Genomic DNA, 22,529 nt, shown 5'->3' with positions numbered 1-22,529 from the left:
CCAATGCACGTATAACCAAATAGTCCTATAATAGGAATGCTGGGCACTTACGGTATGCAGGAAGTGATGAGGTTAGCGGTAAAGGGCTTACCCTAATTAAATTTCATTGTTGACCACTGCCAGCAATTGGGAAACGGATATAAGGAATTGCTCTCTGGAATATTACCCCGAGATGAAACCACTGTGTTTAAGACTGTTGTGCTAAACAGTGTCACCTGTTCTTTTGTCGTATTATGAATCAATTTATAATCCTCCTACTGTGAGGAAAAAATTTTCCAGTTGTGTTGCTAGAAACAGAATCAGCAGTTCAAGTGAAGCATTTTAGCAGCACTTTAGGAAATTGTGAGCTGTTTGTAAAATACTGACTTAATTACAAATCCTTCTGAAGTGGTTAAAATAATGTTTACATTTACAGCCTCTTGGTTTTTGCAATCCCGCAGAGAGACTTTTAGATTACAGGCTATAGCTCACTTTTAATGCCAGGCCAGGAAAGGTTTGAGGTAAAGTACATGTTTACTATATCACACCACTCTGGCTTTTATGTACGCCTCACATTTCACCAATACCTTAATTAGTTCAGAGCAGCCTTTGAGAAAAAGAAATTAGTGAGTGCATTTCTGACAGATATTTCTTTTTACATCTGCTTTTCTCTCCGTTTCTTCATAGCTCTGGTAAGGAGGAAGCCTGACATTAGCGTCTGTGCAGTTCAGTGCCAAGCCTTATCCCAATGACATCTCATATCCATAACTCTTTGTTATAGCCCATTACAAAGAAAGCCCTCAGTTCACTTAGGAGAATATACGTCCGGCTCCGCCGGGGAGTAGGCGATGTTGAAAAGACTAATGTACTTTAGTTCTTCATCCCTTAAAGCAATACAGGTCATTTCTGATTATTTTAAAAAGCCCGTACTCCCTTTTAAGGGATCTTTAACAAAAGGATGAGTTCCAGCTCTTCTTAATCAGTTATACAACCCTGTTAACAGGCACAGTTAAAACAAAGAGATGAGAGTTTTTAGTTAGGATTATATTTTGAAAGGGGAAAGAAAATGATCTATCTGTCATATTCAGTACATTAGAATATGCGTTCTGATAAGACTCGTTTGTCAGATTAGAAGTACCTTTCTAAAATAACCTTTAAGCAGGTATTATACATACTTTTCAATAAGCCCACATTTCTGTATTAAAAAAGATTTTTTTTATTGATCTAATGTAATGTTCTAATCTCAAATATCTTGTGTTGATTAACTGTAAGCAAGAAATCATCACAATTAACAGAAATACAGGCGTTAAAACACCATTCTGTGCGTAAATAGTTTATATAATGTGTTTTACTTAGTGAATTGAGTTACTGAAATAAATTAACTTTTCAGTAATATTCTAATTTATTGAATATGACTGTTTATGGTATGTAATTTTAAAGACTGAACAAGGCAAGGGTTGGTTAACGGTATCAAGATAAATCAAGGTTTTTCAAAAACATTTCATTATACTGTTCCTGTGGTTTGACAGTGTTAGGGTACTAAATTAATGCCTATTTCATTCGAACCCAGGACCGTCTTGCTGCAAGGCAGCAGTTAAATCAACTGCCCTCCTGTGCAGCCTACAATAACCAGCTTGTGAAATTATTTTAGCACTAGACAGAGCTATGTTCAGAAAATAACTTGTATGTGTAGAAGTATAAACATTGCATTACAATTACTTTTCTGGCCAGGGTAAAATATTTGGTAGAGATATATTTCACCAGAGTTTGGTGTCATTAAAGATACACAGCTGTTCACAACAAATGTATGTCCTACCCAGTGGATGTTTAAGTGTAATTTGTTTTGGTTTTTTTTGCACTGCGTCACAGACAAAATGTGGTAAAAATCAAATTAAGACTGTAAAATTAGAATCTCAGCAGAACAGCTGTTTCACATCAGGAAACACTGATTTGTTCTCTTGAACTCTATTGGATTTTACATATTTGTAATAACTTTGATGATGCCTTGCCAAATTATTTATTAGGTCAATACACAGGGGGAGTCAGTTTTAACAGTGTTTTTTTTATTATTGCCTGTGTGGGTGATTTGTATGTCTGAATTAAAAGAGGCACCTTTGACTGGCAAATGTGTCAGTGAATCTGCAAGGCAGACTCCCAGCTTTAATATAACAGCTGTGCTTTGATGTTTAGCAACTTCACAGTCCTGCCTTAAATATTCTGCAATTATCAGAAATGCTTTCAAGCCTTTTATTAAGCCTTTTCCATCTGTTGTCAGGTCATTGTTGTAGTTGTCTTTAACTCTTGTGCAAACATTTATTTCAGATTTCCCTGGTTTTAAGATGTTTCACACCACTGGAAATATTACGAGTAATTTCTTTGTTTGTTATTCCTAGCTGCTCTTGTCATGAAATATAAAATGTGATTCTTTATAAAGTCTCAAACACTCTATTGCAGAACTTGTCTGTAGGCTTGTGAGATAGCACTTTTTTAAATGAATAGTTTTTATTTACCAGGTTGTAATAAAAACTCTAAAATCTCTGAATTTTAAACAAAATGTGGAAATAATAGCTGCAACAGAAGGGGACAATACCAAACATTAATAACACGTTAGAATTGAGAGGAAGAACATCCTTAGTATTGCTGGGCAAGGCAAGTTTATTTGTGTAGCAAATTACAGTAATGAGACAATTCAAAGTTCTTTACATGATGAAAAAAGGACATTTACTGGCAAATATAAAGTAAAGTAATAAAAAGTTGGACTACAGACTGAAATGAATGAATTAACTGATTTTAGGCCCATATTTTTTTAACATAAAATAAAACCGTGACATTCCCACCACCATGCTTGAATGCAGACAATAGACACTTTTCTCACTGCTCCTCACTCGGTTGCTGCCATACACTCCTTACACAATCTGAACTAAATAATTTATCTTGTTCTCATCAGACCATAGAAAATGGTTCCAGTAATCCATGTCTGTTTGCTGGCTTTCTGGTGCATCGGTTTTAGAAGAGGGTTTCATCTGAGACAACAGCTATGAAGAGCAATTTGATGCAGCATGCAGTGTATGATCTGAGCATTGACAGGTTGAACCCCCATCCCTTCAACCTCTGCAGCAATGCTGGCAACACTCATACATCTATTTTTCATTTGCTCTCAACCTCTTTGGTCAACCATGGCAAAGTCTGTTCTGAGTAGAACCTGGTCTTGGCCATCGTGCTGCATCTCAGTTTCAGGGTGTTGGCATTCTTCTTACAGCCTAGGCCACCTTTATGTAGAACAACAATTCTTTTTTCTGATCCTCAGAGAGTTTTTTGCCATGAGGTGCAATGTTGAACTTCCAGTGACCAGTATGAGTGAGTGTGAGGGTGATAACACCAAATTTAACACACCTGCTCCCCATTCACACCTGAGACCTTGTAACACTAAGAAGTCAGATGACATCAGAGATGGAAAATGGCTAATTGGGGATAATTTGGACATTTTGACTTGGACTTGGGGGTGTCAACCTGTTTGTTGCCAGTGGTTTAGACATGAATGGCTGTTCGTTGTCTTATTTTGTGGGGACAGCAAATTTACACTGTTATATGAGCTGGACTCTGACTCCTTTACATTGTATCTAAATGTCATATCTTAAGTGTTGCCTCATGAAAGATATAATAAAATATTGGGCATCCTGGTTAGGTTCCTTCTTTTGTCAATCAAGTCTGTTTAGTTTGCCAAATGAATGAAGACAGCTCAGACATGCATAATTATAATATTACTGGGAAAATTCAATTAAAATATCAATAGTTGTACCATATTTAAAACATACGTATGTTTCAGTCTACTCAGAGAAAATATAACAAGAAAAGGAGAGCAAGTGTTTTGTATTACAAACAGGACCATGGCATTATAAACCATTTCCGAAAGCTAAAACCACTAATTGTTGGTATCAAGCACCAACAATTTACATTTAAAACAGTTACATAAATAAATTAAACATAAGCAATCAGCTCCTGATAAATAAAAGTCATAGATTGATTAGTTTCTTTAAAAGGTTGTGCTTATTAAAGGATTCCACTGGAATTTATTTTTTTATTCATTTGCAGATAACATGCTGGTTTATTTAGATTGTATTTAAATTTGCTCTGCCTTATCTCTGTTACTGTGATCCGTAACTGTGCAACAGCCCAGTAACCTGTCAAAAAACAGCAAAGCTAATGGCGGCTGTCAGACAAAGTGGCAGTTTGTTAAATTCAAGCATTCAAGCATTGGCTTGCTGTTTCAGAGTGTAATATTACAATCAATATTAGTTAAGAAGTTGGAAGAATTCAATTAATTTAGATTGTTCTAGATAAAATCCAAACAAACATCAGAGTGTAAAGATTTTCTTTGTATTTTTACCCATAACGTGTTTTCCAGAGATGCAGTTCAATTCAATTCAATTCAGTTTATTTATATAGCGCCAATTCACAACACATTTGTCTCAAGGCGCTTCACAAAAGTCAGGTACATACATTCCAATTAATCCTAACCATTGAACAGTGCAGTCAGAGTTAGTTATTTATTCAAATTGGATAAAAGGTTTTTCTGTCTAAGGAAACCCAGCAGATTGCATCGAGTCAGAGACTTGTAGCATTCACTCCGCCTGGATGAGCATGTAGAGACAGTGGACAGTCACTGGCCTTGACTTTGCAGCAATCCCTCATACTGAGCATGCATGTAGCGACAGTGGAGAGGAAAAACTCCCTTTTAACAGGAAGAAACCTCCAGCAGAACCAGGCTCAGTGTGAGCGGCCATCTGCCACAACCAACTGGGGGTTTGAGAGAACAGAGCAGAGACACACAAAGAACACAGAAGCTCTGATCCAGGAGTACTTTCTATGGGAAGGAAAAGTAAATGTTAGTGGATGTAGCTCCTTTAGTCATTTCATCTAGAAAGAAAGAACAAATAAACTCTGAGCCAGTTTTCAAGGATAGTCTGAAAGAGAGCACATATAATTAGTTACAGTAAAAGCTCAGTCAATTGCTATATCTAGGAGAGAGAAAGGGTTAAACACTGAAAGACAGGGCCAAGTGGATCATCTGTAGAAGGTGAGCATTAAGTTGTTGCCAGCAGAAGCTTGGACAATGCCCATCTCCAGAATGGTGTCACAGGTAGACACAGAGCCAGGCCAGGTGTAGCTTCTAGAAAGAGAAAAGAGAGAGAACATAAGTTAAAAACTGAAATAACAGCAAATAATGCAAAATTGGAGAGTAGTGTGAGAATGTAGCGAAGAGGATGAAAGTGGTCATTATGTCCTCCAGCAGCCTAAGCCTATAGCAGCATAACTACAGAGATAGTTTGAGTTTATTTATTTATGTAGCGCTTATTTACAACAATGTTGTCTCAAGGCACCCCACAAAGGGCCCGGAACGGCGCGGGACCGCCGGGGAGGCCAGACCAAACCACCGAGTGCCAGAGCCTGGCCACCCCAGAACAGGCTGGGGCACTAAGTAAAATAATAAACTGATAAAGTTTGTCCATCTAGAACCCACTGATGGCCATTGTTATACTAAAAACCACAACGATTGGGATACCTCTCTCTGTCAGTCTGATTATAACCATTGGAAAAGAGAAGGAGTCATACAGGTAGCAGAAATGGAGGGTATGTTTGCACCTCAACCATAACTGAGCCGGTTTAGGCTAAACCTGTCTCCCCCCTTACTCCATCCAACAGGGAGGGAGGAAGGCTCTCTCCGTGATAACCTAAGCCACTCTAACTATAAGCTTTATCAAAAAGGAAAGTTTTAAGCCTAGCCTTAAAAGTAGACAGGGTGTCTGCCTCACGGACTAAAACTGGGAGCTGGTTCCACAGGAGAGGAGCTCGATAACTAAAGGATCTGCCTCCCATTCTACTTCTAGAGACTCTAGGAACCACCAGTAAACCTGCAGTCTGAGAACGAAGTGCTTTGGTAGGAATATATGGAACAATCAGATCTCTGCTGTATGATGGAGCTAGATCATTAAGGGCTTTACATGTGAGGAGGAGAATTTTAAATTCTATTCTGGATTTAACAAGGAGCCAATGAAGGGAAGCTAAAGTAGGAGAAATATAATCTCTCTTTTTAATTTTCATCAGAACACTTGCTGCAGCATTTTCAATCAGCTGAAGGCTTTTAACTGCAATTTGTGGATATCCTGATAATAAAGAATTACAATAGTCCAACCTTGAAGTAACAAATGCATGAACTAGTTTTTCAGCGTCAATCCTGGATAGGATATTTCTCACTTTGGCAATGTTCCGGAGGTGAAAGAAGGAAATCCTAGAAACCTGTTTAATATGGGATTTAAATGACATGTCCTGGTCAAAAATAACACCAAGGTTTTTTACTTTATTACCAGAGGTAAATTTAATACCATCCAGGTTAAGTGATTGACTAAGCAGTTTCTTTTTCAAAGACTCCGGTCCAAAGACAACAACTTCTGTCTTGTCTGAATTTAGAAGCAAATAATTTAAAGTCATCCAAGTTTTTATATCTTTAAGACATGCTTGTACTCTATCTAACTGGTTGGGCTCATCAGGATTTATGGATAAGTAAAGCTGAGTATCATCAGCGTAACAGTGAAAATTTAATTTGACCTATTGGAAGCATATATATAGTAAAGAGAATTGGCCCAAGTACTGAACCCTGTGGTACTCCACAATTAACCCTGGAGTTCAAAGGTGATTTATCATTTACATGAAGAAACTGCAATCTGTCAGACAAATAAGATTTAAACCAGCCTAGTGCTGTTCCCCTGATCCCTACAGCATATTCCAGCCTTTCTAAGAGAATATTATGGTCGACTGTATCAAATGCAGCACTGAGATCTAAGAGGACAAGTACAGACACAAGTCCATTATCTGAGGCCATAAGAATATCATTAGTGACTTTCAGCAGAGCTGTTTCAGTGCTATGATGAGCTCTGAAGCCTGACTGAAATTCTTCAAACAGGTCATTGCTGTGTAAATGCTCACACATTTGATTAGCAACTATTTTCTCAAGAATTTTAGATAAGAATGGAAGATTGGATATAGGTCTGTAATTTTTCAAGTCATCTCGATCAAGCGAAGGTTTCTTAAGTAAAGGTTTAATTGCAGCTAACTTGAAAGCTTGTGGTACATATCCATTTACTAAAGATAGATTAATCATATCTAAAATGGGGCTGGTAATCAGAGGGAACACTTCCTTAAATAATTTGGTTGGGATTGGGTCTAACATACAAGTTGAAGGTTTAGATGAAGCTAATATTTCTGATAACTCAGGAAGCTCCACAGGATCAAAACAGTCCAAACACAAACCAGGTTCTGCAGTTATTTCCAATGTTGTCTCACTTGCTAAGGATGAAGTAATCATCTTCGGGAGTATGTCAATGATTTTATTTTTAATAGAATCAATTTTCTTTAAGAAGAATCCCATATAGTCATGACTGCTGAGAGCGAAGGGAATGGATGGCTCAACATAGCCATAACTCTGTGTAAGTTTAGCAACTGTACTAAAGAGAAACCTATGATTATTCTTGTTCTCTTCTATTAATGATGAGAAATAAGCTGTTCTGGCTAGGCGAAGTGTCTTTTTATACAACAGTAGGCTATTTTTCCAGATTAATTAGGAATCCTCTAGGTGTGTAGAGCGTCATTTTCTCTCCAATTTTCTAACATTGTGCTTTAAAGTACGCAACTCTAAATTAAAACAGCCTCCTATGAATAATTACCTTCTTTTTCAAGGGGGCTGCATTGTCTAATGCACCACGCAATGATGAAGTAACACTATGAGTAAGAGAATCAATTTGTGAAGGGGCAGACACAAAATTATTGCCCTCTACTCTGCTTTTCTGTGATAATGAGGAAATTAAAAGTGGAACAGATTCTTTAAAGGTTGTTACAGCATTGTCTGATAATGATCTACTATAATGAAATTTTCTTTCAGGTGTGGAGTACTCGGTTAAATTAAACTCAGAGGTTATTAAAAAATGGTCAGACAGGACAGGGCTATGAGGAAATATTGTTATGTCTTTACACTCAATGCTATATGTCAGCACAAGGTCCAGAGAATGAAGACAAAGGTGGGTAGGTTTGTTAATGTTTTGTGCAAAGCCAGTTGAGTCTAAGATAGCATTAAACGCTATATTTAGGCTATCATTTCAGTGTCAACATGAATGTTAAAATCCCCCACTATAATAACCGTATCTGTATTTAACACTAAATCAGATAAAAGGTCTGAAAACTGATCTAAAAATTGAGAGTAAGGACCTGGTGGACGGTACAAAACAACAAACAGAAGTGGTTTTAGTGCTTTGCAATTTGGATGAGGAAAACTAAGGATTAGATATTCAAAAGAGTTGTAGCTATTGATTGGTCTGGGACTAATCAATAAATTGGACTGAAAGATGGTTACTACTCCTCCTCCTCGCCCAGTATTTTGAGGAATGTGAAAATTTAAATAATTAGTAGGAGTTGACTCATTTATACTAACATAATCCTCTTGCTGCAGCCAGGTTTCTGTGAGGCAAAATAAATCAATCTGATTGTCACAGATCAGGTCACTAACTAGCAAAGTCTAGGGAATAAGTAGTGAATCAAGAATATCAATGTTAATAGTTAAGAATTACCTCAATGTGTCATATTGATTTATATTGGCTTTGCATAGTAATGAAATACTATAACTATTAATACTCAGCGCTTAATAATTCAACCTTTTACATTTCAAAAGTAACCTTTCTAATACAGAAGAAGAAGGACCAAACTGTTGCAGTTATACAGCCTTTTACAGGATTTAATAGATTAGGGATGTGATGGATTGCCTCTGGTAATTATGAATTTCAAAAGAAAGAGATCAAGGAAAATATGTTCCCTAAAACCAGCTGAAATGCATTGATAACTGAGAGCACAAAACCTTCAAAGGGAAATAAAATTCAAGAATTTTTAAACACACTTAATTAGAAAAGTTATTAACTTTCATTTAAATGCTGGTTCTTTTTGTTCCACTGTCTAAGCGAATGGAGGCTGTTCAATTCTCATTGTAGCTTTTCGTTCAGTATAGACTTAGGTTTTTTACCAAGAGTAAAATAATGTATTTTCAAAATCAAGCAGTCAGTTATTACCTCCTTGAGATGCACCTCTATGAAGCATTTTAATTTCATAAATTATTTAGTTTTCTTAGGTATTTGAGGATCCCAACCTTCTTAAGTGTTTTTTGATTTTCTTTTCTTCATCCTTGACTGAAACAACCGAACAAATGAAAACACAACAAGATGAATGTTGTGATTGGATTTCTTCCTACAAGCTATTAAAACATTTGCCAAAACATCACAGTTACATTTTAGCAGATTTATCTTTAAAATGTGCCACATGTCACCTGCAAGTGCTGAAAGATGTAGTTTTGAAAGTTTTAGTTAAAAAATATAAACGTGGGTTTATTTTTCTGTGTACTAAAGTAGCATTTCAGCACTTTTGATATGCGCAGTAGGTCCCCGTCAGCATTGACATTAAGTTAAAATGTGACTTTTGCTCTATAAAATGATTTTTTTTTTTTCACTTTTCTTATCAACTTGGTGGTGACAGATCAAACTGTAACACTTCACACAGAACTTCCATTTACATCAAACTGACAAGCAACCTTTTTGGGCTTTGAATTTGCTATTCCACTTTTGACACTTTTGAGTCTAATGGTAATATATAGTGTTTTGATCCCCCTACAGAATGATGGTGCTGGATAACGGAAGCCTGCGGCTATCCAATGTGACTAAAATGGATGCTGGGATCTATACATGTGTAGCCAGAAACCAGTTTGGAGTGGCAAGCAGCTCTGGAAGCCTTCTGGTTAAAGGTAAGTTATTGTACAGGTTTTACACATTTGCCTTTATTTAAATGCATTTTTAACTGGATAGTCCTTGCTTACTGATTATGTTACCCATGTTACAGTTCCAAGAAATGTATGTTAATATTGTGCTTAACAAATGAACACCATGTTTTATATCGATAAGAGGAATGTAGAACCACTATCTTTGACCATTCTTTGATCCATTTGTTCAAACTAAACACTAAAAGTAAAGCGATTTGTGCTAAAATAAAATGTAAAGGTAAACAAAACTCAAGTTTTGGTACGTTTCATTCTGTTTCAATCAATACACACAAACAAAAATGTATAAACATTTGTTTTACCTTATTCAATTTTGAAAAAAGAATTACATTTTAGCAATATGTCCTAGTGTTTCAAAGTGGTCAGCACTGATCTGATTATTTGGTTTGATATTGTTAATAATAAAGGATAAGCAGGAAGATACAATAGATATGATATGACCTACATGGATTATACAACATTTAACCACTTGAAAATAGTTAATGTTGTTTAGGAATTCTTGTCAAGATGTTACTGACATTTGGTGCTAAAAAATTTTTTAAATTATGTTGAAGTTGTTTTGATATAGAGAATCCAGTATACGAGTTGTAGTTCATTGTACTATAGAAGCACGCATGCTGGGAAAACCCCTCGATTCTGAGGGACTCCTCTAGACACAGGACTATTATCCTGGGTGTGAGGCATAGCTTATAGCTGTTGAAAATTGCTGATATAAACCTTTAGTTGCATTCATCTCTGGTCTTTGATCATCAACTGTGATGTTCTCAAATAGCAGACTTTGCTTATAGATGGGAGTCCTCTTTCCTTTATTTTTGTGTTGCTTCTTGAAGTTGTACAGCTGAACAAGAGAGAGAGAAATTTTCATAGTAGTAAAATAGCAGTTTTATTATTTAATATCAGCAGTTTGAATTTGGTAATACACTTCTTGGAACTGGTGCTACAATTTTTAAATAATAAGATTCTTTCACTATTTCAAAATTTTACAGCACCTAACTGGTGCTTAAAAAGAAGGCACAATTTTCTGGGCAAGCCATTTGTTTTTATGGTTCCCTGCAGAGTGATTTGACAGATATTACACTCATTCTGTTTTTACATCAAAAGTGTTGGACCAATGTGCATGAGCAGTTTATTTTGTAGTTAACAAATAAACGTTGTGACCTGACTTATATATGAAATCATCAAAGATGGCAATAACAAATTTCACCACAAATTTAGTTGAATTAGCCTAGTTTTATTTTCTTTACTGTGTAGATGAAGTGTAGTGAATGGCTTCCATGGTGGACAAACTCGCTTGAGGAAGAAAAGTTTGGTTTTGAATCCATGTGCTGTGAGGCAGAATCTTTTCAGTTTTTGATCTAGATAAAGACAACCTTTGCGTATGAAAATAATGATTTCTTATGGAGGAGAAGCTGCATGGCCAACTTCTCGGGAGGCAGCCAACTGACCAAGGATGCACAAAATGTGGTGTGCATTTCAATGGACAAAATATACACAGCAGCACGTACACATGCATGTAAGAGACTACAGTTTTTTGTGCTTTTGACTGGCTCCATAGTAATGTCACTGATTGCAAATGGACATAGTAGCAGTGCTCACCGTTGATCACTGTGGTTTTGAGGTGGATTAGGTGGCGTGTGGAATATTCACAGCAGCTTCAAGTATCTATACTAATGTGAGATTACCAAGAGAGCCATCGGATTCTTCTAAGAATGTCCACACAAGACTGTTGAGACCTGTGCCTCTGTGGTTGTTGAGACTGTAAGTCAGGCAAAAGACGGTATCTTCAGCAAAAGGTAAAACATGGATTAAAGGAAAATGATGTGGAACACATTACACATAGATAAAGAAACTAGCACAAAAGAAAAAGAATGAATGTAAGCTCCACCACAGAGTAAGCCTCGGACAAATACATTGCCAACCACATTACATTATATTATCTTGCATCGATTTGATGCACATTCAAACTGAATGTACAACAAAGCAGGGCAAGTGGATATTTATGTTTCTAGAAGGAGCCACAGGCTGTTGAGGTTCAGAGACTGGACTGAGCTATCACCGAGGAAGGGATTGTAGTAAGATTCTGCAGGAACCCAAAGGCCTTAGAGGGTTTGCTATTTTAGGTTCCATCTCTTAGCTGCAGATGACAGCTTCAAAATCGTTTTTTTTTTCTGTCTGCCCTGTCAATCTTACAAGATTTTAATCTGTTGAGTAGAAGAACAGTCCAAAGAGACGACAGATGGTCAAACATAGAAAGAACGCTATAATATGGCATAAAAAAATGATTGTCACTGTTTTAAATCTTACTGAATTAACTTTAAAACCGATTAACAGAGATTATAATTTACAAGGAGAATTAAAACTATTGCTGTTACAGCCATCTAGCAGTAGAAATATGTTTAAATGCACAAAGGGCACACTGTGAATTTACAAAAGATAGAAAATATGTATTGAAATCTATACAGATGTGTTCAATCCAAAAAGGCCATCTTTTTAGATTTTAAGCTGTCTTTCCATCTCTTCTACCTCTTTTAGTAAGGCAGTTTCTTTACTAATAACTCATAATTGGATAAAAACCCTGTTGGGTCTTTGGTTTTTCTCAAAGTAAACCCTGGTGTTTCCAGGCTTTTCAGGCTTGCCGCGTATTTGGGATGTGATTTTAAAAAGTGGATCAGCTGCTGAACTCCGTGGTATTGATATTGCAAGAGGAATTGTCGGTTACTGTCATCACCACAATTTGGGAGGAAACATTTGAAGCCCTAAAATCTTGTTGTTTTTCAGTCTACATTACAAGCCCTATGACTCATGTGATTGTTCCAGCAGATGCACTCACACATGAAAGGTAACATTTATTGTATCCAATAATTTATTTGTGTAGACTTCTTAAAGGGCAGAGAAAGCAAGTAAACCAAAAAGCATTTAAACAACATCAAAGCTCCTTTTTTTTGGCTTCCTCTTCTTTATGTTCTTTACTTGAGAAAAACCTCGTACCCCTCTGACTGTCATGTTCCTCCTATTTTGCTGTCTCCAGTAACCAATTGATGTTTTATCTTATTTGTAATATAAGATATCGAAGTTTCTTTCAAGAATATCACTCTCAAACATCCCTATAAGAAGCCTCAAAAAGCCCTGGATGCTTTTTGTTTTTATTTATCTTCTTTGGAAACATTGTTTTTGTAGCACACCATCTTATATAATAGAAACTGATTTCCACCTAACTATATTTATCCTTTAAAGTTCATTTGCACATGTGTATTCACAATAATGTGTTTTCTGAGCCTTTTAATTCTGAATATCAGAATATAATATGTGAAAGGTTTCTTCCTCTTCTTTTTATATATTTATTGTTATATCTACAAATAGATTTTCATGCACCTATATGTAATAATAAGACTATTATTAGGTATTTGGTTATTATTATTTTTCTTACATTTGCTTTTTCTCAAGTTATTTTTTATGAGGTATACAGCTCATCTTGTTTCTATTCTCTAAATGAGGAAAAACATTATTCTGACTATTCTCAAAAGCCTTTGAAAAGTCCCTTTCAATCTTGGTCTCTGTCAAAAATCTCTTGTTATCTGCTTCTCTGTTTAAAGTCTAACAATGAGCAGGTCTTTGTGACATGCTCTACAATAGATTTTGGCATCAGTCCATTGACACTTTTGAATGAAACAGCCCTGGGAGTTTGATAAAGTAAATGGGGACTAGGAAGCTTTTCAAAGATCGCTGTTCTTTTCAGGGTGTTTTATTTGGCTATTGTTGAACAGCTGATTGGGACACAGAAGTGATGTTTAAAGCTTGTCAGGCAGATTGGTCAAAACTGCATTTCCCTTTTTGCGTTTTCTGTAGGTTCAAAGAACTCTTACTGTTAGAGTTCTTTGGAAAATTATTCACATCTCTTGAATTTTTTCACATTTTGTTCTGTAAAAGGTACAAAGTTGAATGTATTTTTTTGGGATTGGATGTGATAGACTAACACAAAATACTACATAAATGAAAAGTGAAAGGAAAATCCTGACATATTCTCTAATAGATGTAGGACTAACTTATTCTAAAACATCAACTTCATGTCGGAAACTGAACCTCCACCCACTCAGTGTTTTACAGTCTCTAACAGGCTTTGTTCAACAACTTTCCCTGCTGAAGAAAATCATTCCCACAGCATGATGCTGTCACCACCATGTTTCATAATGGTGTATTAAGGGTTTTAGTTTTTCACCACACATTCAAAGGATTTGCATGAAGTCCAACAAGTTTAATTTTGGTCTCATCTAAGAGCCCCTTCTTCCACGTGTTTACTTTGTCCCCTATATGGATTTTGACACACTGCAGAGGGGTATTCTATGGGTTTCTTTCAGGAAATTAAAAGTTTTCCACTTCTCCACAAAGGTCAAATGGTGAGATAGTTTTCCCTTCAACAGATCATCCTACCTGAGCTGTGGATCCCTGCAGCTCCTTTAGAATTGCCATGGGCTCCTTGCCTCCTTTTATTTTTTCTTTGCCCTGCCTATCCATTAAGGTGGATGGCTATGTCTTAGTAGGTTGTGCTAAACCGTTTTCATTTTTCAAATAATGGATTCAACAGTTCTGTTAGATGTTGAAATCTTGGAATATTGTTACCTAACTCTGCTTAAATATCTTCACAACTTTATCCCTGACCCGTCTGATCTGTTCCTTTGTTTACTAATGCTCTCTAACAAATCTTGGTGGTCTTCACAGACCAGCTGAGCAAATATGCATGCCACACTTTTATTCATCTAAAAACCATGTGTCTGTCTTTTTGCTATCCCTGTCTAAAATAGTTTACAACAATTGTCTTTGCCTCAAAGTCTCTAAGGTTTTAAAAATTAACTTGTTAGCCAAGTGCTTCGTCTAAAAAACATTTGCCATTTAAGTGGTAAATAGAAGAACTACAAATTACTTTTTGCTATCCGGCTGTTAAAGACTGTGGGGATGTTATTACGTAACAGAAAATTATTTTATTTTTACTGTAGCGTAATTTGTATTTTGATTGAAGAGAATATCCATTCTAATGAGACACAAGATTTGTTTCATATAAAAATCTTACAGTTTTATCTCATAAATAACTTTGTCAGTAGAATAAAATAATGATCTTGTCATTTTGTTTGCAATAGATCTGACCCACATACAGAGAACACTCCGGAGAACAGAATATGTAAAGGATGTTTATTGTGACAAAGATAATCAGGAACGTAACGGATGATTCTCCAACTGTATGGGAAGAAGGAAAGAGCACTGGTGAAAAATAGGGAACTGAATAATGTTGAACTAAGAACAAGGAATTAGTGCAAACAAGAGAACAGCTTACTAAATAGGTGTGGTCAGGTCGCCAGGGGAAGAGGCCTTCAGGATCCAGGTTTGTAGAAGGTTCTTTAGGTGCTGTTCAGTGTGAGCTCGGAGCAAAACAGGAATGAGTTCGGTGTGCAGATGCTTACGTTGGAGGGTGGACAGGGTACGCTTGCGGCTTGGTCCAGGAGGCGAAGGTAGCAAGAAACTGCCAGCTAGATGCGAATCCAAACGAAGACAGTAGAAAGGAAATGAATTCCTCAGAAAGTAGATAGTCTTGATCATCCAGAAAGACTTCCGGACACGTAGTCAGTATTCAGTGACATAAACCCAGGGTTCAGGTTTACTTAGCCTGCGATGGAGCATAAACAAAGTTACACGAGGTCGAAGGACAAAGCATAGATTTAGTGTTTGAGCTTGTTACCATTGTGGGCAAAACATTATGCCATCGAAGTGCTGGCAGCCTCCTGCTTAAGTACTTTGTCTAATATTAATCAGGATGAATATATAATCATCTTAACATCATTTTAGACATTAAATAAACAGTTTAATAACTTTGCTTACTTTGATGTCATTGTCAGTCAGAGCTGTTTCCAACTCAAGCAGAACATCGACAGCCCATAAACCCAACTCAGGGATTTATTTTTTAAGTTTCAAAGATAAAAGATACTGGGTTGCCAAGGCTTGGGCAAGGTGACAAATATAAAGAGAAATAATGCGATGGAACCTGGAGAACGAACATCTCTCTTTTGACTGTAAATGACATTAACAGGAGGAACTTGTGACTTCATAATTCTTATTTAAGGAAAGTAGAACAGATGTGATGCTTGCTGATTGACAATGGCCACTGGAAGTAAGACATGAGGCTCAGTGCCTTCTTGTACTTGCAATGTTTAATTCATGAGTGTTTTTCAAAGTAGCTCATAGCCCTGCTTGGTTTGTTCAAGATTTCAATCCAATAAAATCACACACTTCTGCTGTACAGGGGATTTTCTAGGTATTTCTAAAGAGCAGAGTCAACAGCACTGCTCTATTAAAATGCCGTTTGGTGATTCCTTTTCACAAGTTTTCTGAATTACAAATGGGTTCAAACAGAAGCCTAGTTTTACTCTCTTTTCTCTTGTATAGCTTCTTTACATGCACAAACAACAATTATATGCATGCATGTTGATGAAGGTGTGGATATGTCAGAGAAGTCACAAGAAAGCCATAAATGTTCTCTGTGAAGTAAACTTATGGAAAATGTATTTATTTAGGTTTATTTAGATTTACTAATCACTATATGCTTTCGTCTTCCTCTGTAGTGCTACAGTATGTTGTAATCACCACTTCCCTCTCATTTCATTTCATTGGTTTAGTGCAGTTGAACAGAAAATTGTGCAGTGATTAAAGTAAAAAGAGTCAGAAAAAGGTAAAGTACTCAGAGCAAGAAATTTCAATCACAGTGTCCTTCCTTACACAATAACTTCAGTCACTTGTAGTTCTTGTACAACTGTCCAGTCTGAAACAGTCCAACACAATAAAAGCAAGTATGTTTAATATGTAATAGTTCACACCAGAGAAATACTTTCTTCACATATGCAATTCGGTAGAAATACTGTGACTATGTAAATAAATTATGCGCAAGTTAAACAATTTGCATTCTGCCGTCTTAAAATGATGGAGTGGCCCACAATAGGTTTTTCAGACATGGTTTTAGATGTGCTTTCAGATGGATGCAAGTTGTTTTTCCAACAGAAATGATCATACAAGAAAATGGCTTGACTGTGAGGCCAAATAAATGTGCTAAACACTTTGTGGTTTCTGTCTTAACATCTCTTTGCCTTTAGTTTACCTTTCCAATCATGGTAAAAAAGAAAGAACCCTCTGTCAGCTCCAGAGGTTTCATGCATAAATGAGCTTGTCCTTATAGGCTTTAAAGTTGTTTTAAATCTGATCAAGTGGAGCAAATCACAAACCACAGATTATTTCAAGTTTTTGTTTGTTAAACTAAGATAAATCCAAAAGCTCAAACAGTTTGCAAACAATCAGGAAACACCGCAAAACCCCCCTCAATTAGCAATTAGGCTTCAGAATGATTCACAATCATTTTGAAGACTGCACTGAGTTGATGGCTTATTCACTCAAACCAGACTAATTGCCCAGACTTCACTGAATGTCTGGTGTAACAGCGAGACTTAATTTATTTATGGTTTCCATACTCCAGTATACCCATTACAATTCATATTCCAGTTGTTTGAAAGTAAATTTCAGCAGTGTTGTGTACAGATATATTCAAATGAGCATGACAAGTGCCAATAATGTTTTGGATAACTTTATACTGCGGAAAGCTGTAGTTTTCATTACTGGAAACCAGCTCAGCTCTCCCCGGTGTCATTAAATGTCACGCTATTTGTGAATAAACAAAAGCTTTTTTAGGCATTTAAAATTTTAAGGTCAAATTTTAGCTTATTTATGCAGAAAAGATTTTAACATTTTCACTCAAAGCAAGATCTTGGTGACTGCTGTGTGTGTGTCAGCACATATGTCTTTGAGGATACCTGTTATTGATCATGTATGCCTCTCCCTTTACTTTAAACCGTCAATATAAACTGAATGGACTTATGTCCTAACCATCATCTGACACATTATGCCAAGGTAATTCTGCAACCAATTTCTGTTGCTTCAGCATCAGAACCTGCTGCAGGCAGGGAGAAAGTCCAGCTGTGGGTTTGTAAATACAGCTAATAAAATCAGGCTGTCATAGGAATAAGCTGAAATAGCAAAACAGATATTGTCTTTAAATTACCTTAGTGTTAATTTTGTCAGCTGACATGTTTAGCCAGAATCAGATTTCATAGGAATTATAGGAAACCTTGTAGTGCTTTAATGGTAACCATACTTAATACCATAGTCTTAATGGCCAAAATTTCAGACTAATTTTGCTTTCTGATTCCTAAAACAGGAAAATATTTAAATGAGTAGCTTTATTGAGAATTTAGCAATATTAACGTAAGGGCAGCACAATATATCGCAAATGTATTTCTGTAAGAGTTTTGTTGTATTTTACATCAGTATCACCTTGGACTGCAATAACTGGACTAAATATTTAAGTGCCATTCATTCAGACTCTACCAGTTTTATATATAGTGTTGTTTAATGCAGCAGAAAATGTTGTAGATCGTCATTATGATGTTTTTTCAGCACATTGAAAGCCTCCTCACTACTTGGGGCTTATGCTTGCAATGAACCCAAGGTAGAGGACTACAAGGAAACAGGCTGGTTGGAATACCAGGAAGATCTCACCAAGAGCTGACTAACTGAGGTATATTTAAGCTGGAGATCATATTAATGAACAAGGAGCAAGTGATTGATTAGAACCTGGGTGCAGCTGTGAGAGAATTCAAGAAACTCGGAGAAATGGCACACAGGGAACCAAGGAGCACAATATAAATACATATGAAATGCCAAAATAAAGCTAAATCCTAAATCAGATTAATACAAAAGATCATGACATAATAGTTCTTTAAAGTACACTGCAGTTTACAGAATAACTACTGTCATTTATTGAATGGCCTTGTAAGTTTTGCCCCTCTCAGTTTTGCTGCGAGTGCCAAACTTTCCTGAGACTCACCTGGAATAAAATGCCACTGTGAAATAAACAAGCCAGCTTGTTTTGACAGAGCTGAATATAGACCTTTACTTCTCTTGGCATGTTGTATTGCTAGCCTGTGCATTAGATGCCTGTCCATGACAGGCATGCAGAATCCACAAAGAACGGATGGGACGAATTCTCTGCACAGCACTACTGCTGAATGTGACATCCAGCTGAGACAACCAAAGATTATGTTGATGGGCACCACAGCGCGAATGAAATTGAGCAACTTTTTTTTTACACAAGCGGAGCCAAATTACAGATGACAACGAAGCTGTTATAAAGGAGCTGGAGGTTTTTCTTTTGTTTTATTCTTTGCTTTTTTTTTTTTTCTCGATTTTTACCACCATGCTTTTGTGTAACTCAGTGAAAAAGATGTAAAATGAAGTCACTGTCAAACTCAAAGGGATTTTCTTTTTATAGTTAAGAGCTTCGGAATTGATTTGTTTTAGCAAATATTCATCAACGTTCAGGGAACAGACAGATAAAAATCACAGTTCTGAGAAAAAAAGCTACATTATAGCTGGTTGGTCAGTGTACAAGAGGTCATTCAGGCTGAAAAAGAAAAAGGTCACTATATAATTAATGATGTATGCCCTGTGAATTTGTGCTCACTGTTTACAGAGGCAACCACAATCACAAGTCCAGCAGGACACCTAGATGTGACTGTTGGCGAGAGCATTGTGCTGCCCTGCCAGGTTTCACATGATCCGACTTTGGACCTGAAGTTCACCTGGTTCTTCAACGAGCAGGTCATCCAATTTGGAAGCCATGGGGCCTATTTTGAAAAAGTTGGTGGGGTGAGTTTATCTTTGTGATCTCTTTGTTTGAGTGTCATTCTTCTAACATATTAAATAATATAAACTATTTTTGCCTAGATGTTATATTGTTCTGTTGTATCTGGTACTCCAAAGAGTTAGCAGCAGATCCTTCAAGTCCTGTAAGTTATAGGAAGGAGCCACCATGGATCAGACTTGTTTCTACAGCACACTTGCAGGCGCTCAATTTGATTGAAATCAGGGGAATTTAAGCAGACCAAGTCAACACCTCAAACTCATTTTGCTCTTCAAACTATTCTTGAACTGTTTTCGGTTTTTGGCTGTGTACATTATCCTGCTGAAAGAGTCCACAGTCATCAGGGATTACTCAGTAATTTGAGCTACCATGGCTCTCCGGTTGGATCGAAATATACATGCCAGCCTTTAGTCCAAACAGACATCAATGAGCCCTGCTCACCCATGGCCCCTGTGGCTGGTTCACCCCTGTTTTTCTCTCTTGGACAACATTTTATAGAAATTGATAACTAAAGAGCAGAAACACTAAAAAAGAGCTACAGCACTAGAATTGCTCTGACCCAGTTGTCTAGCCATCACAAACACTTGTCATACTTTCTCATATCCTCGTGTTTGCCTATTCCCCTAACTTCAACTTTCACTTGTTGACTAAGATATCCCACCCACTAGCAGGGGCCGTGATAAAATGATAATTAGTGTTATTCACTTCACCTGCCAAGTGGTCATAAAAATATACCTGATCTGTGTAAAAGTTACTTAGAAACCTACTCACAGTTATCTTTATGACAGAAATGATGCATTTGAAGAGCTTCGTCCTACTGAATTGAAAATAATATTTGATGAGATTAAAGTAAATAAAGCTAACTTTTGGTTTTCTTGAAAGTTTGTATTTCTATTTGATCACAGTGACTCTGCTTGCTTGCATGTATATAAATGCTTTCTGAGTCAAATAACAAATTATATCAAAGCCCTTGGTTTAACGGGCTTTGAAATAGTCAAAACACATTTTGACTTCTGCGCATACCATGTACAGTGTATACGCTTGTAGATTAAAGGGATTTTGCAGGCAGATAAGTTCAAGTAGCGAAAAAAAAACGCTTCATGTTGAAATATTTTATCTGTAATTTTAAAGTTTGGGTAAACATTCAAAGGTAGCTTAAAAGGATCCATCCAGGGTTTATTTGATATATTTTTCACAAAATAGAAGAACTCTCTTTGTTCAGTTTGTTTAGTACAGTCACCTCCTTCACTGATAAAAGAGAGAGTTCATCCCTATTCCGCTACCTTTTCAGCCTCGCCAATCATGTTTGAATTAGGATAAATAACTTTTATCTCACCTTTTTGTGCTAAGCACGTATTTGAACAACACAAGAAGCCTTATAAATAGCCTGTCTCTCTATGTTATTAAACTCCAAATTGTCATAAAATTAGTTGCTAAGGAGCATCTGCACTGAGTGTACCATTGTTAATCAAGTAGTAGTCATGAGCTGTTTATTTGTTTTTTTTTTCTATGTATATTTACTAGCTTCAAACAACAGTTGGTTGGTTAATTTATATTTAGATATAATTATTTTTAGACCATTTGTGTTTTATAATGAGGTAGGTGCTTATGTTAAAGTGAATAAATCAAGAAACCGATAGAATCAGTAGAAGGATTATAATTAAACATTAATAAAAGAAAGCTTGATAAAACTTTTATGTCACAGCTATTTTGATTATTTTAGTACTGATACTGATGTTAATTGTAGTTATTTGTGAATCAAAAGGGTCACATACAGATTCTTATTATTGTAAAATAATTCATGGTTTTCAGCACCGATAGCTGTGCCTGTATTGAAACTGAATGTTTGTATTATTTTATCATGTTTTTTTTGTATAAATAAAACCTCACCAAAAAGTTCCAATGAGCAGTAACTATCCACAAATGCAGAAATTGCAGCATGTCTACTTAGTTCATCCTTTATAACTTAGTAATGATACGCAGTTCTGGAGAGGTGTTATTGTTTTAATTAGCATCTTAAAACAGAAACGCTGTAAAATATTCTAAGACCACAAGTCTAAATCCCTAAAATGTTGCCTTGACAAGAGGGTTACTCAAACAGCTTCCAGAAACTCTTTAAACTAAAGTCTGAGGTTCATTTAATTCTTTAAATTATTAATTTTCATTCAGGTTAGTTGATTTTATTCATTTATATGTATTTAAATGTAAACAATGTTATATGCAACATGAGTCCATGGATTAACATCTTGTCTTTGCAAGCAAACATACGTAATACACCTGTTGTATAAATTCAAGTTATGAGCTGGATACGATTTGAATTGGGAGATGACTGTAAACAATATTCAACCAGCAAGGAATCGTAAGCACCCTCCTATCACATAGCCCTGCCTATAGTTCAGACAGGGTGAGTAACACCATCATAATCGGGGTAGATTTATTTTTCTGAGTGTGGAATCTGACCTGCACAATACTTCGATAAACTGATGTCTTTCAGAGGTTTTCTTGTTTTTACATAAAGCCATTCATCAGCATTGATTACAAACAATTTTGTCCAGTCCTGCAGTTCATAGGGCACAAATCACACAATAACCTTTGTACTCAGATGTTAATTAACAAGTATTCTGATGAAAAACTGCCAGAAAAACAGACCAACAACAGACAAGAGCAGGCCTATGTCCTACATTCAAACATCACCATCAACATAGAAAATAGGGAGATGTTTGCACTAAACAGCAATTACACCATCGATCTCTGTTCCCCCTTATTAATAAAGACATTTTCCAACATATTTAATCTGTTGAGTATTACAAAGATACTCAATAAGAGAAGTTACAATAATAACTGTTCACTCTTATCCTTTCACATGAATAAATAGTCATGAACCATATCAACTCTTGGTTATCATGACACCTAGAAGCTGCAAAATGCTAATGATAATGAGTCAGGCCT

At 36.2% G+C, this 22,529-nt stretch overlaps 1 protein-coding gene across 5 annotated transcripts in view; it reads left to right on the top strand.

Moving 5' to 3' along the window:
* The window catches only part of cntn3a.1 (contactin 3a, tandem duplicate 1), a 137,853-nt gene that overhangs the window by 96,503 nt on the left and 18,821 nt on the right, over positions 1-22,529 (top strand). For all 5 annotated transcript variants that reach the window (XR_007040260.1, XM_047378909.1, XM_047378900.1 and 2 more), the window contains 2 exons: positions 9,687-9,814; positions 19,410-19,585. Coding sequence is in view for 4 of the 5 variants with exons in the window: in XM_047378909.1 (XP_047234865.1) it covers positions 9,687-9,814; positions 19,410-19,585 (304 nt within the window). In the remaining variant the exon portion in view is untranslated. The remainder of the gene's footprint in view (positions 1-9,686; positions 9,815-19,409; positions 19,586-22,529) is intronic.

The sequence above is a fragment of the Girardinichthys multiradiatus genome, chromosome 1 (genome assembly GCF_021462225.1).
Source record: "Girardinichthys multiradiatus isolate DD_20200921_A chromosome 1, DD_fGirMul_XY1, whole genome shotgun sequence".
NCBI classification, from domain to species: domain Eukaryota; kingdom Metazoa; phylum Chordata; class Actinopteri; order Cyprinodontiformes; family Goodeidae; genus Girardinichthys; species Girardinichthys multiradiatus.
Note: the sequence above shows the minus strand (reverse complement) of the source record. Positions and strands in the feature narration are given on the sequence as shown.